At 38.8% G+C, this 23,080-nt stretch overlaps 1 protein-coding gene across 1 annotated transcript; it reads right to left on the bottom strand.

Moving 5' to 3' along the window:
- Positions 1-1,143: 1,143 nt before the first annotated feature.
- On the bottom strand, positions 1,144-21,768 carry SPI1 (Spi-1 proto-oncogene). The gene is made up of 5 exons (XM_057364683.1): positions 21,638-21,768; positions 14,979-15,072; positions 7,608-7,795; positions 3,670-3,826; positions 1,144-3,008 (listed from the first exon to the last, which is right to left on the bottom strand). Exons 1-5 carry the CDS (start codon positions 21,680-21,682, stop codon positions 2,692-2,694), a joined length of 801 nt encoding a protein of 266 aa, XP_057220666.1. The 5' UTR covers positions 21,683-21,768; the 3' UTR covers positions 1,144-2,691.
- Positions 21,769-23,080: the final 1,312 nt, after the last annotated feature.

The raw sequence follows: 23,080 nt of genomic DNA, 5'->3' as shown, positions 1-23,080 counted from the left end.
CAACTTTGGAGATAAATTTTTAAGCCTTCTTTTTAATGTCGATTCAATAGTACCTAAAAAAAAGTTTTAATTAATAATAATATTGTTTCCCCAAATATTTTTCTCAGATTCTTCTGTTTCCATGTTTCTTGTGGGCAAAACTAGGGTGAAATGCAAATTCACTAATTCAAGCACAAGCAGTTGCTGTAAATTAACATTTTATAATAATGAGTGTTCAAATAGCTCATTTAAAGGTTCTTGTTGCTTCTGTTTGAATTCTTATTTAGTTTTGTATTATTTCTCCAGCATCTAATTGGCTTTTGTGCAAGACTTGCTAGGGAAATGGAAAAATAGTCTCACAGATCTTAGAAAGGGTAAACTTGAAATGGCTTTTGTTATATCCTAAGCATCTCCACAATTAACTCACCAGTTGGCTCTTTACAGTTATCACAGTTTTCCTGCAAGAGGAAMTGATCCTTCTCCTCCAAATTATAGTGTCAAAGAAAGATCAGTTCTGCCTTGGAAGCTGTGTTTGTGAGAAAGATATTTTGAAGAGAGGAATTATTMCCTTAGTTTTCTTTAATATTTATTCTTGAAGTCTGCAAGTCTGATGAGTGCAAATGTCTTCCATCTCTTTTTAATTCCAAGCCAGTGGGGAGAGTCATCATCAGTACCAAGCAGAGATTTCCTGAGTTTCTAGCTCAGCAAAAAGAAAACTTAATTGTGTCAGTGCTGGGTGTTGCCTTCTGAGAGCTGCTTTTACTGTCTTCAGCTTCCATCCTAAAATATGAATATGGGTGCAAGATGGAGTTGTACAAGTCTAATTTACTGAGTATGTCCTATAGGAAGTAAATCCTTCCAGTACAATTTCAGAAACAAAATGACTCCTTTATTTGTTAYACAGCTTTGACTTATTCTAACCCCGAATGAAAAATATTTGACTAGGAGAGTACACATGATTCTCAAAGAACTGTAACTAAAAGTTGGATTACAAGATTTTTAGAAGTTTGAAAGATAACTGTTGGTTAATTTTTGTGACTGACTGATCTATTTATCATGTTTATGAACTGGGAAGAAGAATCGAGAAGTGCTAGTTTGTGATGTTTTTTGAGCAGGAGCTTCTTTCTGTTTGGCTCCAAAGAGACACTGTAGCCCTGTGATGTCACCAAACTTTTCCACAGTAAGATTGTTGGTGTAGATAACACTGACTGTGCTTAGATTTAATTTTGAGAGCTTAGGTCTGTAAGAAGCTCATCACTTTCAACTATTTCTGATTCCAATGAGGAGCAAGCTCTGAAAMATTTTGGGTTATTTAGTGATATTTGGTATGTTGTACTGCATTTCAGTATTATAAAAAATCCCCTTTTCTTCATTCTGGATCTGCCTCATTTCACCTCGTCTATTTTGTCCTGGTGATATTTCCTGGTTTCTGAATGATTGAACCCGTTGACATATGTTAAATAATGCTGAAACTTAAAAWGCTAATTTTCTTACTGTTAGTTGACTTTGGACTTAATTTCAGTGTTTAGATGTACTGGGTAAATTTACCATGGTGTCTTAGGTATTGAATTATTTTTTATTTTGSATTTTGAGTGTTATCTATACAGTGTAGTTTTTATTAGTTACTATTAATTGTTTTACAGTAGGGATTAAAATCCACAGTTAAAATCTTGAAACCCTTTTGTACTGGAATTCTGCAAAGACATTATTAAATACAACTTATTTCCAAGAAAGGCTAGTAAGCTAGAATGAAATTGTCACTGTGGGGAAAGTAAGAAGAAAGAACAGGAACAGGAAAATAAATGAAACCACGGAAGAATATGGTTGATTGTTTTGTTCTAAACAGGATGGAGGTTGCAATAAATGCAATTCTTGGTATACATGACCAGAAAATGTTCAGCTGGCAGGGTTTCATTGGCACAGGAAAAAATAGTGAGAAATATATACATATATACACACACACACATGCATTTTATGCATTTTAAAATTTACTTCAGTACTGTTGTCTCRTTCCCAGTAATGTATTTCACTGTTACATTTCTTACTGGGTTTGACAGCACCAAAGATTTTTTCAGGTAAATTAAAAAGTAGCGACAGATGGATAAGGCAGGATAATCCAGGGCACCTTTTGTTCAGGCACCACAACTGAGCTGTATCTGCATAACTGAAAGCTTGACATTTGTTTGTGGAGTAATCATTTATTATGCAMACATCAAAACTTAATTATATCTAATTTTATTAAATATGTACATGTTATTACTATTTAAAAGAATGAGTATCATTCCAAGATCTGCAAACTTCTCTCTAGCTCTGAGAGCTGCGGCAGAGCCTGTATTAATGCTAGTTTAAAAGCTGGAAGCTAATGCAGTGTCACYGGGAGTGACACAGCACCACCTCTGGAGGCAAAACTTCTGTATTCTTTAGTTACAATACAATCAAAAAAAAAAAAAAATCTTTCCTGACGACCATACATTTGTACACTGTTTAAATTTCCCAACTCTGTCCAACTTGGAGGATGGAAGCAAAGAATTCTGTCATGATTAGGATTCTCAGATGCTGAAGAAGGGATTTCGTACCAGAAACATCTGATGATAAAGGCTGTTTAAAGGCAGAGAACGGGGCACAGGAAGCAAAGAGAAAGATATGTCCATCTCCTCTGCTGGCATCCAGCCAGGAGCTCTGAATATTTTGATTGCTTAGGGTCCCATGGCCTCAGTGAGGATAATGCTTCCTCTCAGCGGCCCCCCTTCCCATCACCTCTCCACTAAACTGGTAGGTCAGCTTCTTCTTAACTTTCTTGACCTCCCCTGTCTTGCCATAGTTTCTCAAAGCCCGTGCCATCTTCTGGTAGGTCATTTTCTTGCGATTGCCTTTCTGGATGCCCCAGCGATGYGCCAGTGCTTCTTTGTGCTTGGAGGAGAACTGGAAAGTACCTTTTTCCTTGTCCACCCACCAAATGCTGTCCTTCATGTCCCCACTGCGAAGAAGGTCCAGAAGGAACTGATACAGGCGTATCTTTTTCTTGCTGCCTGTGTGAGAGTCAGAGAAGAAAGCCAGTGGAGTATTAGTATTTGTGTGTAGTAGAAGATATTGAAGAGTTTCAGCTAGCTTGGGACACACCTAACTCCTTCAGATTGCAGCATCTGTAACAGCAGACAAGGTAACACTGTGAGGACACGATGCCAGTTGATGTACCAAAACAGAAAAGGCAAGAATAACTAATTCCAAAGGCTAAACTTCTGAATTCATTTGCTAATTTGAAGTTAATTGAAAAACACTGCTAGTTCAAAACCAGTCTAAATCTGATTTTGGCAGATTATACAGAATGTGAGTCTCAGGTACTGAGCAAAGAGAGCTAAATATTTTTTTTTTAAATCAGCTCTTCCTTGACCTTCTTGTCTTGGTTTTCCTGGYTGTTAATAGAAATTGGAGCAGAAATGGCAAAAGCCATTTCCATTCAGGAAGCCCAAACAGATAAAGCCAAAGGAGGGAGAGGAATACATGAAGAAGTGAGATTTGAGATAGTTTCGCTTGTAAAGGATTCAGAGCACAGGAGAGTGTGAAGAGTCAGGGAAAGGGAAGATTTCGCAGTGACATAAAATTCTAGCAGTTCTACAGTTTTATTCAATATTATCATGGCAATGCAACAGTTGCTCTGTTCATAGCTGCAAAATCCTTGTTTTCACTGACCTGTTTCTCCATGCATAATTCCAGGCCCAGGGTCCACACCATCGTTCTCCCCATCTGACACCTCCAACGGGGGGCTCTGCCTCTCTATGTCCTCCTCGTCAGAACTGGGCTGRGGTGGAGAGGAGTACTGTAGGCACATCCGGGGCAAGTAGGACACCTTTTGGAGAACAGAGGAGTAGGGGGAGAAGGCAGAGAGAGAGAGCAGGGCACCAAGATTAGAAAAGGAAATGTAATTAAGAGAGTTACAGGGAAAAGGGGGGAGAATCAAGAGGTAYGGGAGACKRTTCAGTGAAATGCTGAGTGAATTAGTTGACATTTAYGATAAATACCTTCCTATTAAGGAATAGTTTCAGATAACAGTCAACACTTACACATGCACAATGATGCACCTTTACAAGAAGGAAGGACAAATAATGCTGTGAATGTCAGAACTTTCCCATATCTTGTATCCTATGCAAATGACACTGTCCCTGTTCCCCCATATGTCCCCAAAGCTTGCTTTCTTCCTAAGGAGTTTCTGATCCTGGTTGTTTATTCCCCAGAGTGAAACTGCTTTTCAGAACAACTTTTTTCTAACACAGACTATTTGGAGCTAAATTCAGAAGAGATGAACAGTTCTTCCCTAGCAAGGCTGATCTTGGCTCTGTTGTTCTCTTCCTTTCTCAGGCATAGTATCTTCTGAGGGCACTGAATCCCTACAGGATGCATCGAAATTTGGAGATGGGATTACACTGYTCCGTCAGCTTTCTGTCTTAAGTTTTCCCCATGAGGAGAGAAATAGCCTTAACACTAAGATAAAGGATACATCATATCAGCCCATATTTTCCTAAGTGGCTCTCTGAAAATTCCCCATTAGTGGGGATTTCTCATCTGCAAAGYCAGCAAGCCAGTTTTTGTGTTAAATTCTCTTGTCCTTGTACAGAGGTGTCGTCAGAAGCAGYGTGGAATATACCTCAGCTCTGTAGATTCTCAGTTGTGGTCTGGTTTGCTAGGGAACATGACCACTTGCCAGAAATTACTGCATCTTCTTATTTAATAATGAGAAACAAGATATTGAGGGGCAGGGAGTAAGAACCCAACTCCTACATTAAAAATCCCAACCAGCTTCCCCCATGCTTGGTGGCATCCTCTTATGTAGCTTTTATGAAATGGGACAGATGGTAGTCCACGAAAGTGAGTTCCTTCAAACTGCTCCTTCACCAGGGAAGGACATTTTGAACCTTCTGCCCTTCCCAGGGGAACTCAGAGGAGAAGAGTGGGAGCCCATGAGTCACACCACCCACGCCATGTGGGGCTGTGCCCTGTGTGCGCTCGGAGGAGTTTTGCACACGATGAAATGCCCTAATAAGGCGGTGCCAAGGGCTGCTTTGGGGCACAGCAGCCGGCAGTTGGTCAATGGGGTGGCACATTGGCTGGGGCCGATCTGGCAGGAAGGGCAGGATTGGGCAAGAGTGCGGGTGAGCTTCCTGTCAGATCCCCGAGAGCGAAACTCCAGCCCTCACCACAGTCACCTTCAGCTTCTTACAGTTAAYAAAGCTGCATTTTGGGGTGGGAAGGAAGGGAGACTGAGCCCTGGGGGAAGGGGAATGTGCAGGTGGGACAGTGTCTTACAGGGGAGGGKAACAGAGATTGGTGCCCCTGCAGAAAAACAGGCTGTGGAAACCTGGAGTGTTTTGGGAGGTTGTATGGGAGCAAAGATCCACTTCTCTGGGGCCGGAGTGGAACAGTGGGAGAGTGCTGTGCAGGAGGGAGGGGACATGGTGGCTCTCAGGCAAAGGTTGCTGCAGAGGCCAGCTGGGCGAGTTGAGTAAGCTCTCCCCATGCTGTCCCCATTTTCCCTGACTGCTGYAGCTTTGCTTACACTTCCTTTGCACCTGAAACTCAGCAAAGGCAGTGTAGTGTCGCACAGTCAGGTTACAGAGTCACAGATGACCAGCCAGAGGGATAGAAAGAGCTAAAGGTTACTAACWCAGTTCTGGAGAGAGAAAACTCAAGGACATGCTAACTACTTTCCGTACTCTAATGTTTTCTCAAGGTCTGTGGCCCTCATGTGTGATTTTCCTCTTTCCAAAGTTCTTCTCACTGTTTTCCAACTTTTCCTTTCATTCTCCCTTCAGAATGAATATTCTTATTTTATTATTTGTGAGGCCCCTGTTGTCATGCTAACAAAACTTTCCAAAAATTTTTTGTTCATGAACTTGTTATACTTTAAATTTGATGTCGCAAAGTAATGTGATCTCATCAGAAAAAAAGAGCAATATCTTCATTGMAAGCGGTAACTCTGATATTGCAGGATGAGCATGCTAGTTAGTAAATTAGCAAATTCAGAGGAGGATTAAAATGAGATCCTGCTTCTGTTTCTTTGCCTGGGATTGTGACTGAGACACGGCAGAAGCTGARCCTCAGAGCATGCCAAGTATTATTAGCATGACCTATTCTAGGAAAAAAAATAAAACAAAAAGCCAAAGTTCCCCGGCTGGTAAGGAAAAGGAGGGTAGTGGTGAGTTCTACATACTGACATCTTCAGCAGTACGGGGTGGGGCAGAGAGAGCACAGTGCTCTTCATCAGAAGTTGTAACAAAATTGGTTCCCTGCCATTCCTCCTGAAATGAAAGACCATAGCTGAGTAGAATGAAGGAGGGTAAGCAGAAATGTCCTCTCTTGTTTGTGGCTTGTGCTTCCAAAGACATCCCTCCGGGGCTCATTACCCTTTGCCCCTGGCCAGAGGTAATGGTTGGTCATTAGTATAAGCAGTTGCAATGAGCAACTGAAACGACTTSAAGCTTCCCACAGGCTCCTGCTCCATGAACCATTTTTTATATTTGTAACTTTCTGTTCCTAATTCTTTGTTTGTATCTACATCTTATATTCTATTCCTGATTTTTTTGATGGCTTGCAGTTTCCTGTTGACAGTGTTAACTTACTCATTCTATTTTTTCTCTTCTTTCTTTTTGATTAATACAGTATTAACATACAATTTCAGTTTGCTTTGAACAAAGAAACCCAAAATGATAACCCCATGCATGCAGTTTTTCTCACAAAGTTTCAGCAAGGATACTGTTACATGCAGCACTGTAATCAGCAAATGCTCTTTGCTCTGACTTTAGTTCTACTCTGTCTTGTATTTAGGCTATTTAACGTAGGTTGGGAATYTCCTAAGAAAGATCTCCCAGCTTTYTTACTGCTCCCAGCAATGACTTTAGGGATATTCTTGTAGGATCAGGAGTGATTTCCACACCTGTTGTGTTTAGTATCTTTGCAGKATCATGGAACATCTCATAATTTCAGCTTTAGTGAGAATTCACTGGTGCTTTGGTGACTGTCTTTACTGCATAGTGGAGTACCTTTTTTTTTTAATGGGGAAATGACTGGCTTTATGTAAAATGTGAGCAAAAACAAGACAGTTTGCTTTCGCTTGTGGTTTATTTRCCTATCCCAGGTAGAAGCACAAGCAGGTTCTCCTCAGCCTGTGGTGGAATTACCAGAGACTTGTCTTTGCTGGCATTTCTTGCACCAGTCATGTGAAACTGCCAGGGTTCCTTGGAAATATTTAAAACTTTACTGCTACTTCAAAGTTCAGAATTACTTTTAATAGTCATGGGAACCCTTGCTATGATGATATAAAGCTTCCCAGGTCCAATTCATCAGCAGAATTCCAAACCTGTTGATTTTCATTCCAAATGAAACAAAAATTTGGAATTGCAAACACCTCCACAAAATGCTGTTCTCTGTTTAGGCAGTCTGAGGAGTGTGACTTSTCATGGTCTAGGTGAAAAGAGTGTTCAAAACACATTTGTCCTGAGAATGAAGGGCTTTACATCAAATGCCACAAGAACTTGTGTAATTAATTTCTGCTTAAGAGTATGCAGTCCCTAATGCATTATTTTCCTTACCATTAATTATCATCTGAAATTCYRAGCAGGGGTTGGTAGCCATACCTGRTGGTTGAGTCCGATGTGTGTGGTTGGGATTGCAGAATCCAAGACRTGCATTTGCTCAATCTCCATGTGCCTGTAGAGCTGCTGCAGCTGGGGAGGCTGCACACTCTGCAGTTCTGTGAAATGGTTGTCTCCAAAGGTCTCAAACTCACTGTGCATGTGGTGTGGGTGATAATCCCAGTAATGATCTAAAGAAAAAAAAAATAAATCATTGCAAGATTAAGGAACATGGTATTTACCTGGCTTTCACTGATCTTACTCCTGTCCCTGCCCTTTCTGCTCTCTCCACACCACTCCTATCAACCTGACTGTCTCTGCTGGCAATCTGTAGAGATCCCTGTAAAGTTTCTCTTCCTAACCTCACAAATTCCTGGGGCTGGGAAGTAATACTTAGACCACTTTAGTGAGGAAAATACTCTCAGATGGTAAGATGGATTTCAAAGATAATTTAACACAAGATGCAAAAGACACTAATGCTGGCACCTTTCTCAGGAAGAGACCATAACAAGTTTCAAAACATTGTCATTCTTGAGGGAACAAATTCTACTGATTTACATACTGTCATATTCTTATTACTCTCTTCCTCATGGCATGGAACCATGATGTGGAAAAAATGTAAAGATTCTTCTGCAGCTATCTTTAGTCTTTATTTTGCTCTGCTAGCAAAATTGCAGGAATTCTGCAGAAAAGGTACTTTTCTAGATATTTCCTGTAATCTTGTRTTGCTATATCACACATTTTTAAGTACCAATACTAGCGAATAAAAAGGTAAACAGATGTGGAAATCTGGTGTATACTGTTTACAGGAAGGCTAAATTCTAATGCAGACTCTTTATCTACCCTTTTTATCTCTTTAGTACATTTGAAATTTCTGTGATCATTTGGATTTTTTTCTGCAAACATAAGGAAGTACTTAAATAACCACTATCCTGTTTCCTGATTAATTTACCTTTGAAATGAAATTCTGTGTCATTCTCAGTTGTTGATTTCAGGCTTTTTTAGTTCAACATAAGCCTTCAAGTTTTTAGGATGTCATATTTGCAGCTCAAAATTTAAAATTTTCTGGAAGAAATGTGAAGTATTGCAAATTCTATTTCTCACATACAATAGCTGCATACATAATTTTGCACATATAAAATCATTGTCAACACCATGTTCTCTGCTCTGATTGAGCCAGGAACTAATCTTTCAGAGTTTACTTTTTTATATATTTTTTTTATGCATGACCTAAACGTCTTTATGATGTTCTGTGTAACAGTTCTAATTTATATCTTACTATTTGAAGTTTTCTACCCTTGTACTATTATAAATAATTTCTGTCCTCCCCTTCATATGTTTTCATATTGCTGTCATGTAGCCTTACAATCCATTCTAATTATCACTTAACCTAGCTTCAGGTCTCAGCCTTTCAGTGTAAATCAGTATTTCACCCCCTATTCACACTCGTGCACTTCTCCCAGCTGTTGACATCCTCCTGATAACACAATGGACAGAATTAAACATATTCCTCTAAGTACAGTTGAATTTATAGAGGAACACTTGTCTCATTCTGCAATTTGATGTTATTGTGCATGACATTCTCTGGATATTAATGTGCTATGAATATTTTTCTTAAATATCAACTTCRTTCTTTTTCTCACCTTCTGTCTGCTCATCCTTCCCCACTGATTGTTTCAAACAGTTCAGTGTAATCACAYTGAGGATTTGAAATCCAGGAGAGCAAATTTGAATGTGGCTTCCTTTAGAGTGGTCAGTGATAAGTTTATACCAAGCATAGCTGTACCCAAGAAGCTTTAAGCTCTTTTAGCTGCCTTTGTGCTCAGCCTGTAGAAATTATTTGCAGACCCTTGATGTCACAAACACTTAATTTTTTGTCCTTTCTGCTTTTCTSATTCATGAATAAACCTCATCACTGCATGTGAAAGGATGGAAAGATGCTTATGAAAGCATCCAGGGAGCTGCTGCATTRCTCTGTAACTTCTTTGCTGTGTTCTATGGCACTTTCTGTGGACTGTGTATGGATTTGATAGCTCTAAGGTAATCACAATGCACAGCAGCACTTCTTCATGTTGYAGTTCAAGACAAAAATTTCACTTTCTAGAGTAAAAAAGTGGGGTTTATGGGTGCAAARTACCCAGGTATTTTTACATCCACATCTGCTCCAATCCAGAAAACAGCTGAATGGGTGAGTTGGATCCAGAGGTTATCTGAGGCTGTGCCCTGGCAGGAAGCTTTGAGCACTTTCTGTGTGAAACTTTTGCATTTAGTTGGAAGACTGAGCCACACTAACTCACATTTTCTCTGGGTTAAATTACTGCAGATTTCTCAAAATAGAGCCAACCATTGAGGTCCCCYACACCATGGGCAGTCCTGCATACTGAATTGTTGAGAATACATTGCAGGAGTAATCTAAACTCTTGCTCCTTACAATGCTCTGGCTCTGCTTGCTGTGTGGAAAGTGCTCTGTCAGAAGGCCATGTATATTCCCAAAGATCCCTTGTCACTGATAATCTACAACAACAGAGGTCAATCCATTATTTTGAGGATGACAAAGCCCAGGAAAAAGTCCCTGAGGCTGCCAATGGTAGGTCTTCAACTGTGGAATGTCTTACTTGCAGCAATTATGGTGTTAAGAGAGATCAMAGAACATTTCCAATATGTATAGCCAAGAGTATCTGTGCATGCTTTAAGTGGTCTGCTTTTGATTCTTTCACAATATTTTTTATCAGCAGTCATGTTTTTACACTCCAAGATACCTCTTTGTTTTTTGGAGCCTATGACAAGGTTGCTGTTGCTSCAGAATGTTTTAATTTTTCCCTTGGCAAATTAATTAACCTATGGAACACTATTTATGTATACTCAYGCTAACAACTAGTTAATAGTTAGCCTATTAATTACTACATTACTATTTGATGGAATTAGATGCTGCTGTAGAAATAGTTTGATAAAATAATACTATCAGCACAGCATTTAGGATTTAAAGTAATGACATAATAGTATTACATTACAAAAATCTATGTCAGAAATTACTTCAAATCTTATGTCCAAATATTCAAGTTGTGATAGGGAGCAAAGTCCTTATTCTTTCTAAATCATCTATGATTTCCCAGTGATGCTTAGGAAAAACAATATTGGTTTAGTAACATTAGCAGAGAAATTACAAGTCTGTCTTCACAAATTCTTCTGCAGTTAATCTTCCTGGCTAAGTTATTGCACATGAAAAATCTAAATATCTCTGTCTGCAGATATTTGAGTTACCAGAAACACTTCTATGCTCTCTGTTAGTGTTATGTCAGTAACACACAGCAATCATGTTTTTTATTTAAAACTTGTAGGTGGAAGGAAGAAAAAAGATAGGAGAGAAAAGTTCTAGAAATGGAAAGTGCCTGCTCTTTGAGTAAAGGAAAATATCATAAAAGCCAAGCTATAGCTGCACAATGGAGTCATTATGAGAAATTTCATGTGAAGTGAAAGAGGATGTGAAAAAAAATTCTCTCTTACAGAGACATGGAGATCATGTTTGTTTTGGTCTTGTATGCAGTGAAAGGTTAGAGGAAGGACAATCATGAATTCTGAACTCCCTCCCATGACAAGGAGGATGTTAGCCTGTTGGGAAGCAATAGCTGAYCCAAAGGCATTGTGTTAATATTCACTGTGGAGATAGATTCTCACTSCACAAGTGAGAAAACAGGACTGGACTTTTCCCTTCACCTTCTCATCACTGTAAATTGCTTTGCTCCTGTTTYAATAGATGAATAATGGTAGAACGAAACAGGCTCAAGGAAGGCATTTATTATAGAAGTGGAGCAAGGGGCTAAATGTTCATTATGCAGTGCAAAACTGCAGAAATTCCTGAGCCAGCTGTTGAACAGGAAACGTGAGAGCTCTGTCAGCACAGCTGTGCCTGGGCTGAGGGGACACTGCTGGCACTGCTGCCCTGGGCAGTGCTGGCACTGTGGTTCTGCTGCTTCTGCTCTGGACTGGGCACATTTTCTGACCCATGTTCAACTAGGAGAGGGTTTCTTTCACAGCTCCACACTGCATAACTTACACATTCCCACTGTGTTTGGCACATCTGAAAAAACAAGTCAAGGAAAAAACCCATAGAGGAAATGAGAAAAATATTGAAGGACACTGGAAAAATGAATGTCTTGATAGGACACTAAAGAATGATCCTGGAGAAGAGTGTTGTGGTCCTGAGCAGGACATCAGTCTTCTCTAAAATAATGTTGGACTCTCATTAGCTCTCGCTTTACAAATTTTATGGCTTTAATAATGCTAWATGCTCAAAAACCTATGAGTCAGGCCCCATCAGATCATGAGAACAGCTTTGAAGGGAGGGGATTTTTAAATGAAGTTTGGAATTCTCTCTCCTTTTCATATAACATTTAAGCCTAAAGTTCACATGTTTGGACTTTCCACCACTTCTATGTGGGCTAATAAAATAAAAGCTGAGGTTCTTAAGTGATCATATTACTCCAGGATACGGGACAAAAATAAAACCCCAGATCACGAAATCTAGTAAGTTCCACAAGGCTAGAAATGAAGTGAACAGGGGTCAGCCTTCAGCTTCATCAAAAAGTGATTTTTACTGAACCCATAACATTTGGTAATAATTTAGAGACAAAGCTGCAGTGAAGTTTTGTAATTACTAAGATTGCAATAGTGTTGCAAAATACKCTGTGTTACGCATACCGACTTACAAGCTCAGGGTAGGGTGATGGACTGCTGGACCATCACTTGAAGCAGCTTCTGTCCTGCATGACTGTGTCTCTGCATTCATTACAGTATTTAAAACACAGTTAAACTGGAGTATAGAAAATAACTGCACACAGTGCACACGATGATGAACATATCACGTTGTGGTTTTGCTTGTTAAATCTAGWGTTCCCTTATTGGAAATTATTTCCTCACTAGTGGTGCACTATTTGGTGTACTTTACTGCCTATTTGTGTAAATACGGAGTTAAGGTTTCCTTGAGCATTATGTTTGAGAAAAATGACAGTAATGCTTGTAGCACAGATCTACAGATTAAGACATTACCGTCTCCCTTCCACAAAATTAATTTGCTAGTAGTGAGAGGGAGACAGAGTCCAACACTTGAGGAAGATTTTCTATTTCTTTAGCAGTCCTTTGTCTGCAAAATCAGAAGTATTATTTTGTCTACTAGCATCTATTTACATTAACTKATAGTTCTGAGGTGCACAGTGGTACTGAGTAGACCAGTAAATTTGTTTTTTGTATTGACAGTGATCTCACTGTACCCCCAGCTGAACTCCTCTCTCAAAATTCTGTTCCTATTTCTTCTTTTTTTTTCCCCTGTCTAATCAGGTTTTTGTCTCTTTCACTGCTGTCACTGCAGCACCTTTTTTATTCCTTTCCCCCCTCYATTTTTCAATCATTGTGCCTTTATCTACTTTATCCACTTCTGAACGTTTAGTATATATTTCCAAATGTAGTTTGTGGCATCATTTTCCTGCTCTTCTGCATCGTTCTTCTCAAGACTCCACTTTTCTGTCATGCAAACAAAATGAAAGCCAAAATTGGGTTTTTCAGTGTTTATAGGAAAGAAGCAATAATTTGTGGTTTTCATCTGTATTCTTTGGTTGTTCATTGCTCTTTTGGGCTGTGACCAATTCAGTCACAGGGCACATTAGACACAGCCAATTACATTCCAGGTGCTTTCATAACTAAATTTGATTGAAAYGTGCAGGCTGGGTTTAAGTTGCCTCTTCTATAAGCACTTACTGTAGGAGTTGAAAATATGGTTTTGGGTTCTTCAGGGCAAATGTTGCACAACTTTAGGAACAGACAAATTTCTGTTTAAAGTGAGTGCTTATGTACTGCTTAGGCTATAACCCATATAGGTGACTAGCCAGTTTTTGTTGTGTTCATTATGATGAGCAAAAACATGTTRGTGATCTGAGAAATGTAGCTTAGGAACAGCCTTTCAATAGAAAAATGGGCAGTAAACCAGATGGGGTGATAAAATAATCAAAGATAAAGGGATGTTGCTGCTTGAACTAGCCTAGGTTTACTGACARAAGAGTTATTTCCCAGTACTTTTTCCTACAGGGCATCTTTTGTATTTATTGTTTMATTGTCACAATTGCCTTTTGAGATAATCAATGTTATCCTGTTTTATGAGTGTGCAAACAGGTATGGGGTATAATGTAAAAACCCTGAATTTCCACGTGGGATTTGCTGGGTTTGATTAATGAGGCTTGACAGATGCCATGAGATAACTTATAAAAACTGAATGAATTCTTTGTCTGTAGGTGTTAAGAACAAAATAGGTGTTTTCTGAATGCTATGTAGAGAAAAAATCTAGGTAGAAATCATTTTCAGCTAAATGCTCAGAAAGATCTTACTCTATAACTCACTGCTYCTTGAGATATCTGCCACTGCTGCTGACAAAACAGTGCTGTGCTCTGACTAGCTCATGTCTTAAACTAAACATCAGTGGGTCTGGTTGCTGGATCATTGGGAGTCTTTCAGGGAAACTCCAGGATCTGCAGGGACTGCCACCAGCAGTGCAGCAGAACGGTGCTTTTCCTTCCTGAGTCAATATTGACTCTGGTATTTCCAGGGTGGTGTTGCTGGACCATTGTATGGCACAGGAGACAGAATTCACAAAGCAAGACTCTTGCCTCTGCGTTGATTTAGATTGCAGAGGCCAGACAACATTAAAATATAGACACCAAAGCTTTGAAATCRCATACATACATAAATTGAAGTAATAAATAATCATGCAGCATTTTTTACATTGACCTACGTTTATGTACAAACAGCTACAAGGAAGTTTTACACAGATTTAGAGAAAGGAAGTACTTGGGTGTACTGAAGGAAGAGTGAAAGTTTAAATTAGGTGCTGCAGCATGCAGTAGAGATCAAAAGAAAGAGAAAAATATATGGAGTTGAAAAAGGCTAAATACCAAAGAAACCTAAATAAAATAAAAGCACAAAGAGATTATCTAGGACCTAAATAGGAATAGGACATGGGAACACAAAAAGAGTGTTGAAAATCCATGCTCTCAAAAAGCTGAGATGCAAGCTTAATGTTTTTGATCTGCAGAGGAAAATAAAAACCCAGTAAAGATAATGAAGGATAGAGATAATGAGATCTCACTTTCCTAGAAGGTCCTTGCATCATAAAGTGCTTTTTAAAATGCTCTTTCAGAAGAGAACATGTTGCTGTTTCTGGGTTGGAACAGYGCCATTAAGCAGAATAAAATAATGTTGGTTTCTGACTTGAAAATATGTGCCTATACATAATAGATCACAGCAACAAATTTGTTCTTTTTTTGTATGTCCTAAATCTGTTTCCTGTGGTATCCCATTTATGTTCCAAGGAGATATTTTTTGACTTACCACCATGACTCTCTCCATCACTGTTGAGATACTGGTAATAGTCATGGGGCTGTCGGTAGAGGTCTGACTCATAGGGTACCATATCTTCAGAGGGCTGTAAAAAGAAGAGGAATTTTTAGAACTGTAAGTTTACACAAATCCTTTCCAAATTATTCATACAGTTAGTGAAGGGCTGATGCCTAGGGAAAAAAGGGGGAGACTTCAAGTTTTATTGAATCAGCAGAAATAAATGTGTGACACCAAATGTTGCCTGGAATAAAACACAAAACCTTTCCAAACAGTGTTAATCGTTCGGCATCAGAAACACTGGTTTGGAAAAAAAAAAGAGAAAAAAAAAACCTGAAGAGTAATCCCAGTAGAAAAGAGACCCATCCTGTATAGCAGAACTTGTCCTGTTATAATAAACAAATCCCTTATATCCCACACTCCAGCCTTCTGAGGATGCTACTTTAGAGCTGTTGTGGACATTAGGAACAGAAATTTTCTTTTATTTATTATTATCATTATCATGATTATTACTATTATCATTCCTGCACACGAGAGAGAAAGCAGAAACTTGTCCTGCCTAAATATTTTATTCTGATTGTTTCTACAAGGTCTGACTAAATGGTGGCAGTCTGTACCAGAGTAGTGACATTGACAGGGGGCATAAAAACATTTTCTTTCTCTGATACTGAYCAAGATGAACTGTAAGTGTTTGCTGGTTCAAATCAACTAYACRGAGSTTTTAGATATAAACAGTGAAGACTYAAAAAGTCCAGRTGTGGGGCAAATAGTGAGTCATGACCTGTTGGATGCTAAGCTGTAGAATGAAAGTCCTCTCTAGCTTCTTAAAAGAGGTGACAAAGGGTAACTCTCCCTCTTCTCCTCCTCCTCAGGCCTAGYATTCCAATAGGAATACTGATTAAGATCCTACATTTCTATAATTAAGGTTGTTTATTATTAGTTGTGCACAGTTTCGTTGCTTCATTTATTGTTCCTTCTTGTTTATTTTCCAGAATGAAGAGTTAGAGAAAGACAGTGTCTGTCACAGGGTTTTTGTTAAACCTTAGTCCATTTAGGTTTTTTTTTGTTCCAATGTGAACAAATTCTTGCAGCGTCAACAGCAAAGGAGAACTCAGTCACCTTCTTGCCTTTTTCTGRAAAGAATTTTTTTTCTAGTATGTATTAATAGAAATGTTTTAATTCTATTAGTGGCTCCATCATAACTAACTTCGAAGGATAAATMTTTAAAATAACATGATAACTGACATGATGGGAATATTTTTTGTGTTCATATTTCTGTATGTCCCAAATCCTTTATCTCCCTCCATGAACCTGTCACATTTTTGGAACATCTGTATTTTGTAGGCTTGTGCTGTGGTGACAGCGTGACAGAAACACAGSAGAGTTTCTCTTTTTCTTACTCCTCTAGACTGCTTGAGAATGTGAAACCTAAGGTAGCAGCTGCCATAAAATCCAGATGGAGGTGGTAGATAAGCAGCTACCAAAAGGAAAGCATTTTTTTTTCTGGTTTCTTTAATTCTTCTGGTTAACTCTTTCAGTTCATTCAGTTAGAATCTGAGGATTTAAAGATTTCCCATTCTGAGGATTAAGATTTTAGAACACATACCAAAAACACCCCAACAAAAGATTTTAAAAAATATTAYTTTGGGCCTTGGTAAATCCTTAGTGGCAGCCACGTGCTGTGTTAGTGTATCATTGAAACGATCTGGTGAGATTGTCTAAAATTGCACGACTACCACCACCACACTAATTGGGAATCAGATCCATGGGATATTCAAATGGAGAAAATCCATTGCCTGGCTATCAGCTCCARGTATAATCTGTGGTGGTGGGTAATTGCTTTGGGGAAATCTTGAGAAGAACACAACCCCCAATAAAGGCTATCTAAGGGAAAGACCTAGGAAAAGGGGCAAACCACAATTGAATTGCACCCACAGACGAAATTCTCTGTMTCTTTTCTTTTCTCTGGTCTCCAGAGCATGTAGGTACAGTCTCCCTTTCCAAATCTATGTGATTCCAATAAAATTGCCCTTTATCTACACAGAAATCAAACAGGAAGTACAACCTATTTTCCAGACTTCAGAGGGTTGGTCAAAGAGACAGTACAGTAGGCATTCTCTCTGATGTTTTTGCTTTTTCTCTATGTATTTTCTTGGTGTTCTCTCTATGGTTATATCTATTTACTCATCTTCATTCTTTCGACCTTTGGTGTACTTTGATGTCAGACAAGAAAAAGTAATGAGACTGTATTTTGCTATCTTCTGGATAAATTTTTGAATGGAATTTCTACTTTTCATTATCGTTGCAAATTAGTTCATCCAACTCCCKCGTTTCCTTTCTATAATTCTATGCTTCCTGTTAAATCACACCAGCCTGAAAAACATATAAACTTATACCTTCATATTCATAATTGTAAATTATTATAATTTATATTATAAATAAAAAACTACATTTATAGTTTATATTATAAATTATTATAACTCAAAGGAAAGCATTCATGTTCTTTGAAAGGGGAGTCGTCAACATCCAAAGGGAAAATGCACATTATGCTAGTTGGGAAAAACAGATGTTGAAAATACATGCTAATGTATATCGTTTGAAAGAAAAATCACTATTTCTTTTCAACTGAAATGGAAAGAAATTATAAAAAATTAAATATCTAAATGCATTAAAGTTTGTAATGCTGATTACTATTTTGCCAAAAGTAAACAAATCTCCAAAGAAATCAGTATCCTGACAATTTAGGTTTAATTTCCTAAAATTTCCACTGCTTCAACAAAGCATCCATCACTTACATCTTTACAGAAGTGTAGCTTGCAGGAAGGCCAAGCATCAGTCCAAAAGTAGATAAACAGTACACATTTTAGGCATGGAAAAGAACATTTGACTTTTCCTAATTGTGTTTTTCCTTTGTTGTCTCTTCCCAAAGATTTTCCAAACTTCCATACTTCAGACCAATATACATTAACAGGCAATAGCATCTCACAGTCTGAGATGTGAGAATGAAGTATTTTACCATTCAAAAGGTACTTTTTCAAGTTCAGATGCGTATTCAATGACCAGAGCTAAAGTGAGGTGTGTTAAATAGACTCCTGAAACAACGATTCCCTTAATAGTTACGGATATGACGGCAGAGTGAATTGCACATACTCAACACCAAAAATCCAGTCTGCTTTTACAGAGGGCACTGGGGTACTACAAACTCTGCTTTGGAAGTCTGGGGCTCAAATTCTCTTTATTATGGATTCTTGGAATTTTTGTCCGTGACTTTGTTTTCTGCACAGAGATTCTTTTGATAAAAGAYGCATGATTATATCCTTTTTAACTCATGGGCCAGTCCGTCCCCACAAATGGCTTGTAATGCCACCGCTTTCTATCTTGGTGTCTGATCTTCAAGGGCACAGTAACTAACATGGGGAGATGCACATTAAATATTTAAAAGTCAGTTTAGATAAACTTATTCGATGGTGTTTAAAGGAGATAGTGCAGCATGCATTCTCTCTGATTATCCTATGGGAAGGTGGGATGTTTCCCTCTAATTATTGGAGACGCTATTTCCAATAACCTGCTTTTAACTGCTTTCTGGTTTTTTGTGGTGGGTCTTTTTTGTTGTTTTGGTTTCTTTTTTTTTTAAGAAAAAATTCTTTAGAAACTTTTTCTCTAATTAGAGAGAAGAGGTTTCACCAAGTACTGCTGTTGCCTCTTGTGCCAGTCTTTACCCACTTGCCCTGAACTTCTCTGGAACCTCCCCACCCACACTCATTTCATCATCTTGCTGACAGCACTTCCATGAGACTGAACTGCTTTGTTACKCCTGACAAAAAGCAAAGAATGGCTTATGTTTAATATTTAACTGATGTCAATGACCATTTATTCTATCGGGTGTTTCCATGTAAAAGAGTGACTGAAGGCTTTGTTAGGAGCTCATAGTTGTGGTCTAAAGTTGGTGTCTCCTTTCACACATGCCATGAGGTGCAGTATATTACCTAAAACCATATTCTACCSTCAAGTAAGAGGTCAACAAACAATACTTTCTGTCACAGACTTTGATAAATGAAGAGTGACCTCTCTCTTCCATCTTTGCCCTGAAACTCAAGGGAAAAGCCACAAAACCACTCAGAGAAAGCTCAGCTGGCATTGGTTGAGAGAGATACATTGGACTCAACTGTATAGCAGTCTGAAAGTCTTGTTACACCCTAAGACTTTATAAGATGATTCCAGGCAATTGTAAATTCACTAAAYGCTGATCTTTTTGTTATCTTGACATTCACTGGCATGTGATCCAGAAATACTCCAGACAATTTCCAATGATGTGCTGCTGAGACAAGCTTTAAGGCCAAGACTAACTATATTTCCTTGGAAAAAAATTACAGTATAACTATTTTAGAAAAGATGAGTAAAAATATTAGCACAATTACTCATTGGGCCAGCCTCACTGGACCGTGTTGACAATGCAGCTACGTGGAACAGAGAACCTCTGGGGCATTTTTGCTCTCATGCAAAAATACTTCATTCAAAGCTGTGATTTCTCCAGGTGGCTACTTAGGGGTTCATACACAACTGGAACCCTCTTTAGGCAAAGGTGTTTGACTTCATAATTTTTTGACTCGTAACACAACTACATTTCATCATGGATTGGAAGACGCAGACCCAATTTGCAGAACTTTTCCCCACAAAATTCCTAATCTTCAGAGGAAGATGCAGTACTCCTAAAGCATTTAAACAGTGTTTTCCAAGTGAAGGAGAAGAGTTTCCTAACACAGGCAAGARGAAGGCAGTTACTGACCCACCCTCAACTGAACGGGAGGGGTGGAGGAGGGAGGTGCTGCTGCACAGAAACCCCTGCCTAGAAACWGGCTCATGTCTCCCCGCTGAAAAAGTCCCAGGAGACACAGACATGCAGGGCTCTAGCTGGCCGTGCTCAACGTGCACTTGAAGCAAATTTGAAAGTACAAACCAAAAAATTACTATTTTTTTGACAGTTTAATCACAAAAATGAAAACCAAATTGCCCTGTCAAGTGGTGCAATAAGATGTAATTGTGTTTTCACTGTGTTTTCACTGTATCACTCATCTGAACAGAGTTCAGACAGAATATTAACTGCAACACAAATTAGAATATGGGCCAAACTGTGTTAGATTTTCACTCCCTTTGTTCAACATATGCCCTGGAATTCAATACTTAAAAAAAAACCCAAACCAAAACATAAAAAAAACCAAAAAACCCCAGAAAACTTGGTTATGATTTAATGAATGGACAGAAAATTAACAATTGGGGTTTTTGTTTTGTTTTGTTTTTTTTTAATGGAGATGCTGTTTTCTGGGGTAGCTAAGGACAAGGTTTGTGTTTCTTTTTAATTTTCTTTTAAGCCCAACAAGTAACATATTGAGGAATCTCAATATACGTTTTTATTTTCTCAGTTTCCTTTCAGATTTCTATTCTCTCGCACTTAGAGTAGGTCCATTGGGCAGCTCTGTGTTTAAGAAAAAGAAAAATAACTTTTAGTGTCTTCTCACCCTTTGGATAGATAGGTGATTTCAGAGACACTGATGATGATAAACTGAGAAAAGAAAGGGTCTCCCCCAAAAAGAAGACAAATACTTTCAATCATCATGAATTCTGAACATGACAGGAATTCAAAGGGCCATCGTTCTTTCTGGAAGATTAGAAATGTCTTTAGCCATCATTAAATGGGACAAGACAAAACCAAAACTCGATACAAGTTTTTGATAAAAACTCTTGGATCTGCATTGTCCCTTTCTGTTCTCTGACACACATATAGCGATTACTGTAAGCCATCTACCACATTAAACGACAAGTAAACCACCTTATCTGACACCTCTTCAGCTTCTACAAACTTACTGAAATCTGTTTAAGACCTCTTGTCCCCATTCTGCTTAGAGATTTCCCATCAAGGCTGGTTTCCAAACAACAGGTTAGTCACTTTACATTCTTCATAAATACTAATTTTTGAACTCACCATTCAATAAATTACAGCAGTGCAACAATGTTTCAGAGTTAAGGAAAGGATAGACCTGTCCTATAGGAACACATTTGTATCTTAGAGAAAATATTGAAAGACCCAAAGAAGGACTGTAGGATATTTTCCCCATTTGCCGATTGCTTTTTCATAGTAAGCGAGTTCAAGAGAATTCAGTTCAAGAAAAGATTAAATTAAAAACTAAAATGTCATCATTGCAAAAAAACCACAGTCCTAAAATATGCAATATGTAATAGCAACATTCAACAACTCTCCTCTCACAGATTGGTAGACAGTTAAATACATAAACTAAGTCAGAGACTTCAGATGATAAGGAATTACAATCTGAAGAAAGGCGGCTTTTRTATCACGCAGGCGGCACTGAAGAAAAGAGATTTACTGACTTGCTATAAACGTACTGTACAAAAATACCATACATTTAATCTGTGAAAACAAATGGAGATCAAAATCAGATACAAGTTTGCGGAGGAAATGTTAATTTCCCTTTCATTACAGTGTTGTCACTGGTTTTATATATTGACCTTAGCCAAACTTCCTGGCATTACAAACGCAGACCAAAACAGAGATATTTGCAAATAATAAAACCTGGTTTACTTTGCCTTTTCCTACTGAGCCCAATGATCCATATTAGAAATAAATCCCATATACTCACAGGGGGAATAAGGGGAAATCCTTCCATTTTGCAAGCTTGCAACATTCAGCCAACTTCTGAGYGAATTTTTCTTAATTCAGTTTTCAAACATCCAGAATAACTGACTCGCAAAAAATCATATTTAAGAGAAAAAGGGGTGAAAAAAAGAAAAAAAAAAAAGAAAAAAGGAAGAAAAATGAAAAAGTGAGATCCTCGGACTTTGTGAAGTCCTTTAGCAGTGGTGGATCTCAGGATAAGAGGACCCTAACAAGTTTTCATAGTTTGCCCTAGTAGGTTCTGAGGTGACTTTCTTCCCGAGTTGTATGCGAAGTTCCTGATTTTATCAAATGTCTGTAGACGGCAGATAGCCCTTGGGTCTATCAGCGCGCTGTGACATCACAGCTCGAGCCAGTTTGCATAATTATTTCAGGGAGTTGTGGCTCTCTAGCAGGCAGTTTGCCCCAGCATGGACAGGTGCTTTGCCTTCCCTTGCCTGCCCAAATAAAGGAACACGTGGGTGCAGCACTCCAGGGAAAACAGGAGATAAACCATAAGGGTGCTGCTGCTCTCAGCTTTAATGACACAGCATAAGGACACAGCCCTGACAGCTTCTGTGAGGCCAGTGCAGTGGTGTAGATTTGCTTTAAGAATAGTCCTGTGTTGAAATGACGTGGCAATACTTAGCAGGTAGGAAAAAAAGAGCATGTAGTTTCAAATACACCTCTTTAGGTTTTCACAAAAAGCTGAAGTTACGCCCATAATGACTTTTCGTCATCAGCTTTGCAAAAGAGTAAATAATTCAGTAAAAGATACTTTGTCCCCCTTTTTTTTTTCTTGTGAAATCTTTTTTTTTTTTTTTTTTTTTTATAACTCCTGCAAGGAGAAAGCGGGTGGCAAAATTAGAAAGTATTACATGCTCCTCTTCATATTACATGCTCTACTTCTTCATGACTTCTCTCTGGTTCTGAGAGAAGTAACAGTAACTTTAACAGTAACTAGAGGACAAGATTTACAGCATCCTGTCAAAAGAGTCAGGTGCAGAAACACCTTGCAGAGATTCTGTGTTAGCTCTGCTCCCTTGATGTTCTCCCCTCTCCATATCCCACTGTTCCACTTGCATTTGGCTGTGCTGAACAAATGTCCTTCRTACGGAGCTTCTGGCAGTGGCAGAGGCGAAGGGGCGCAGGGCAGGATGTTGGGGATGGGGCCTGGCTACAAGGGGAGAATGCTCTCATTCTGCAAAGCGCCTTCTTGCTTCACAGTAAGTTACTAATGTCTTGGAAAAGTGAAGTTTCTTTGTCTGGCTTGTTCCCCTTCAGTCTGTGCCCCTGTGCCACAGGTTCTGCTTTTGGCAGCAGCCTGTTCACCGCTCACCTGGATCTGTGTGCAAGGGGGAATTTCAGCCACTACAGACTTCCTCCCTTATACACTGGTAAAACCAGAGGCCACTCACAAGTTCCTCTC

This window comes from Malurus melanocephalus, unplaced genomic scaffold (genome assembly GCF_030028575.1).
Source record: "Malurus melanocephalus ecotype Western Australia unplaced genomic scaffold, MMel_1.1 scaffold_2, whole genome shotgun sequence".
Lineage (NCBI taxonomy): Eukaryota > Metazoa > Chordata > Aves > Passeriformes > Maluridae > Malurus > Malurus melanocephalus.
Note: the sequence above shows the minus strand (reverse complement) of the source record. Positions and strands in the feature narration are given on the sequence as shown.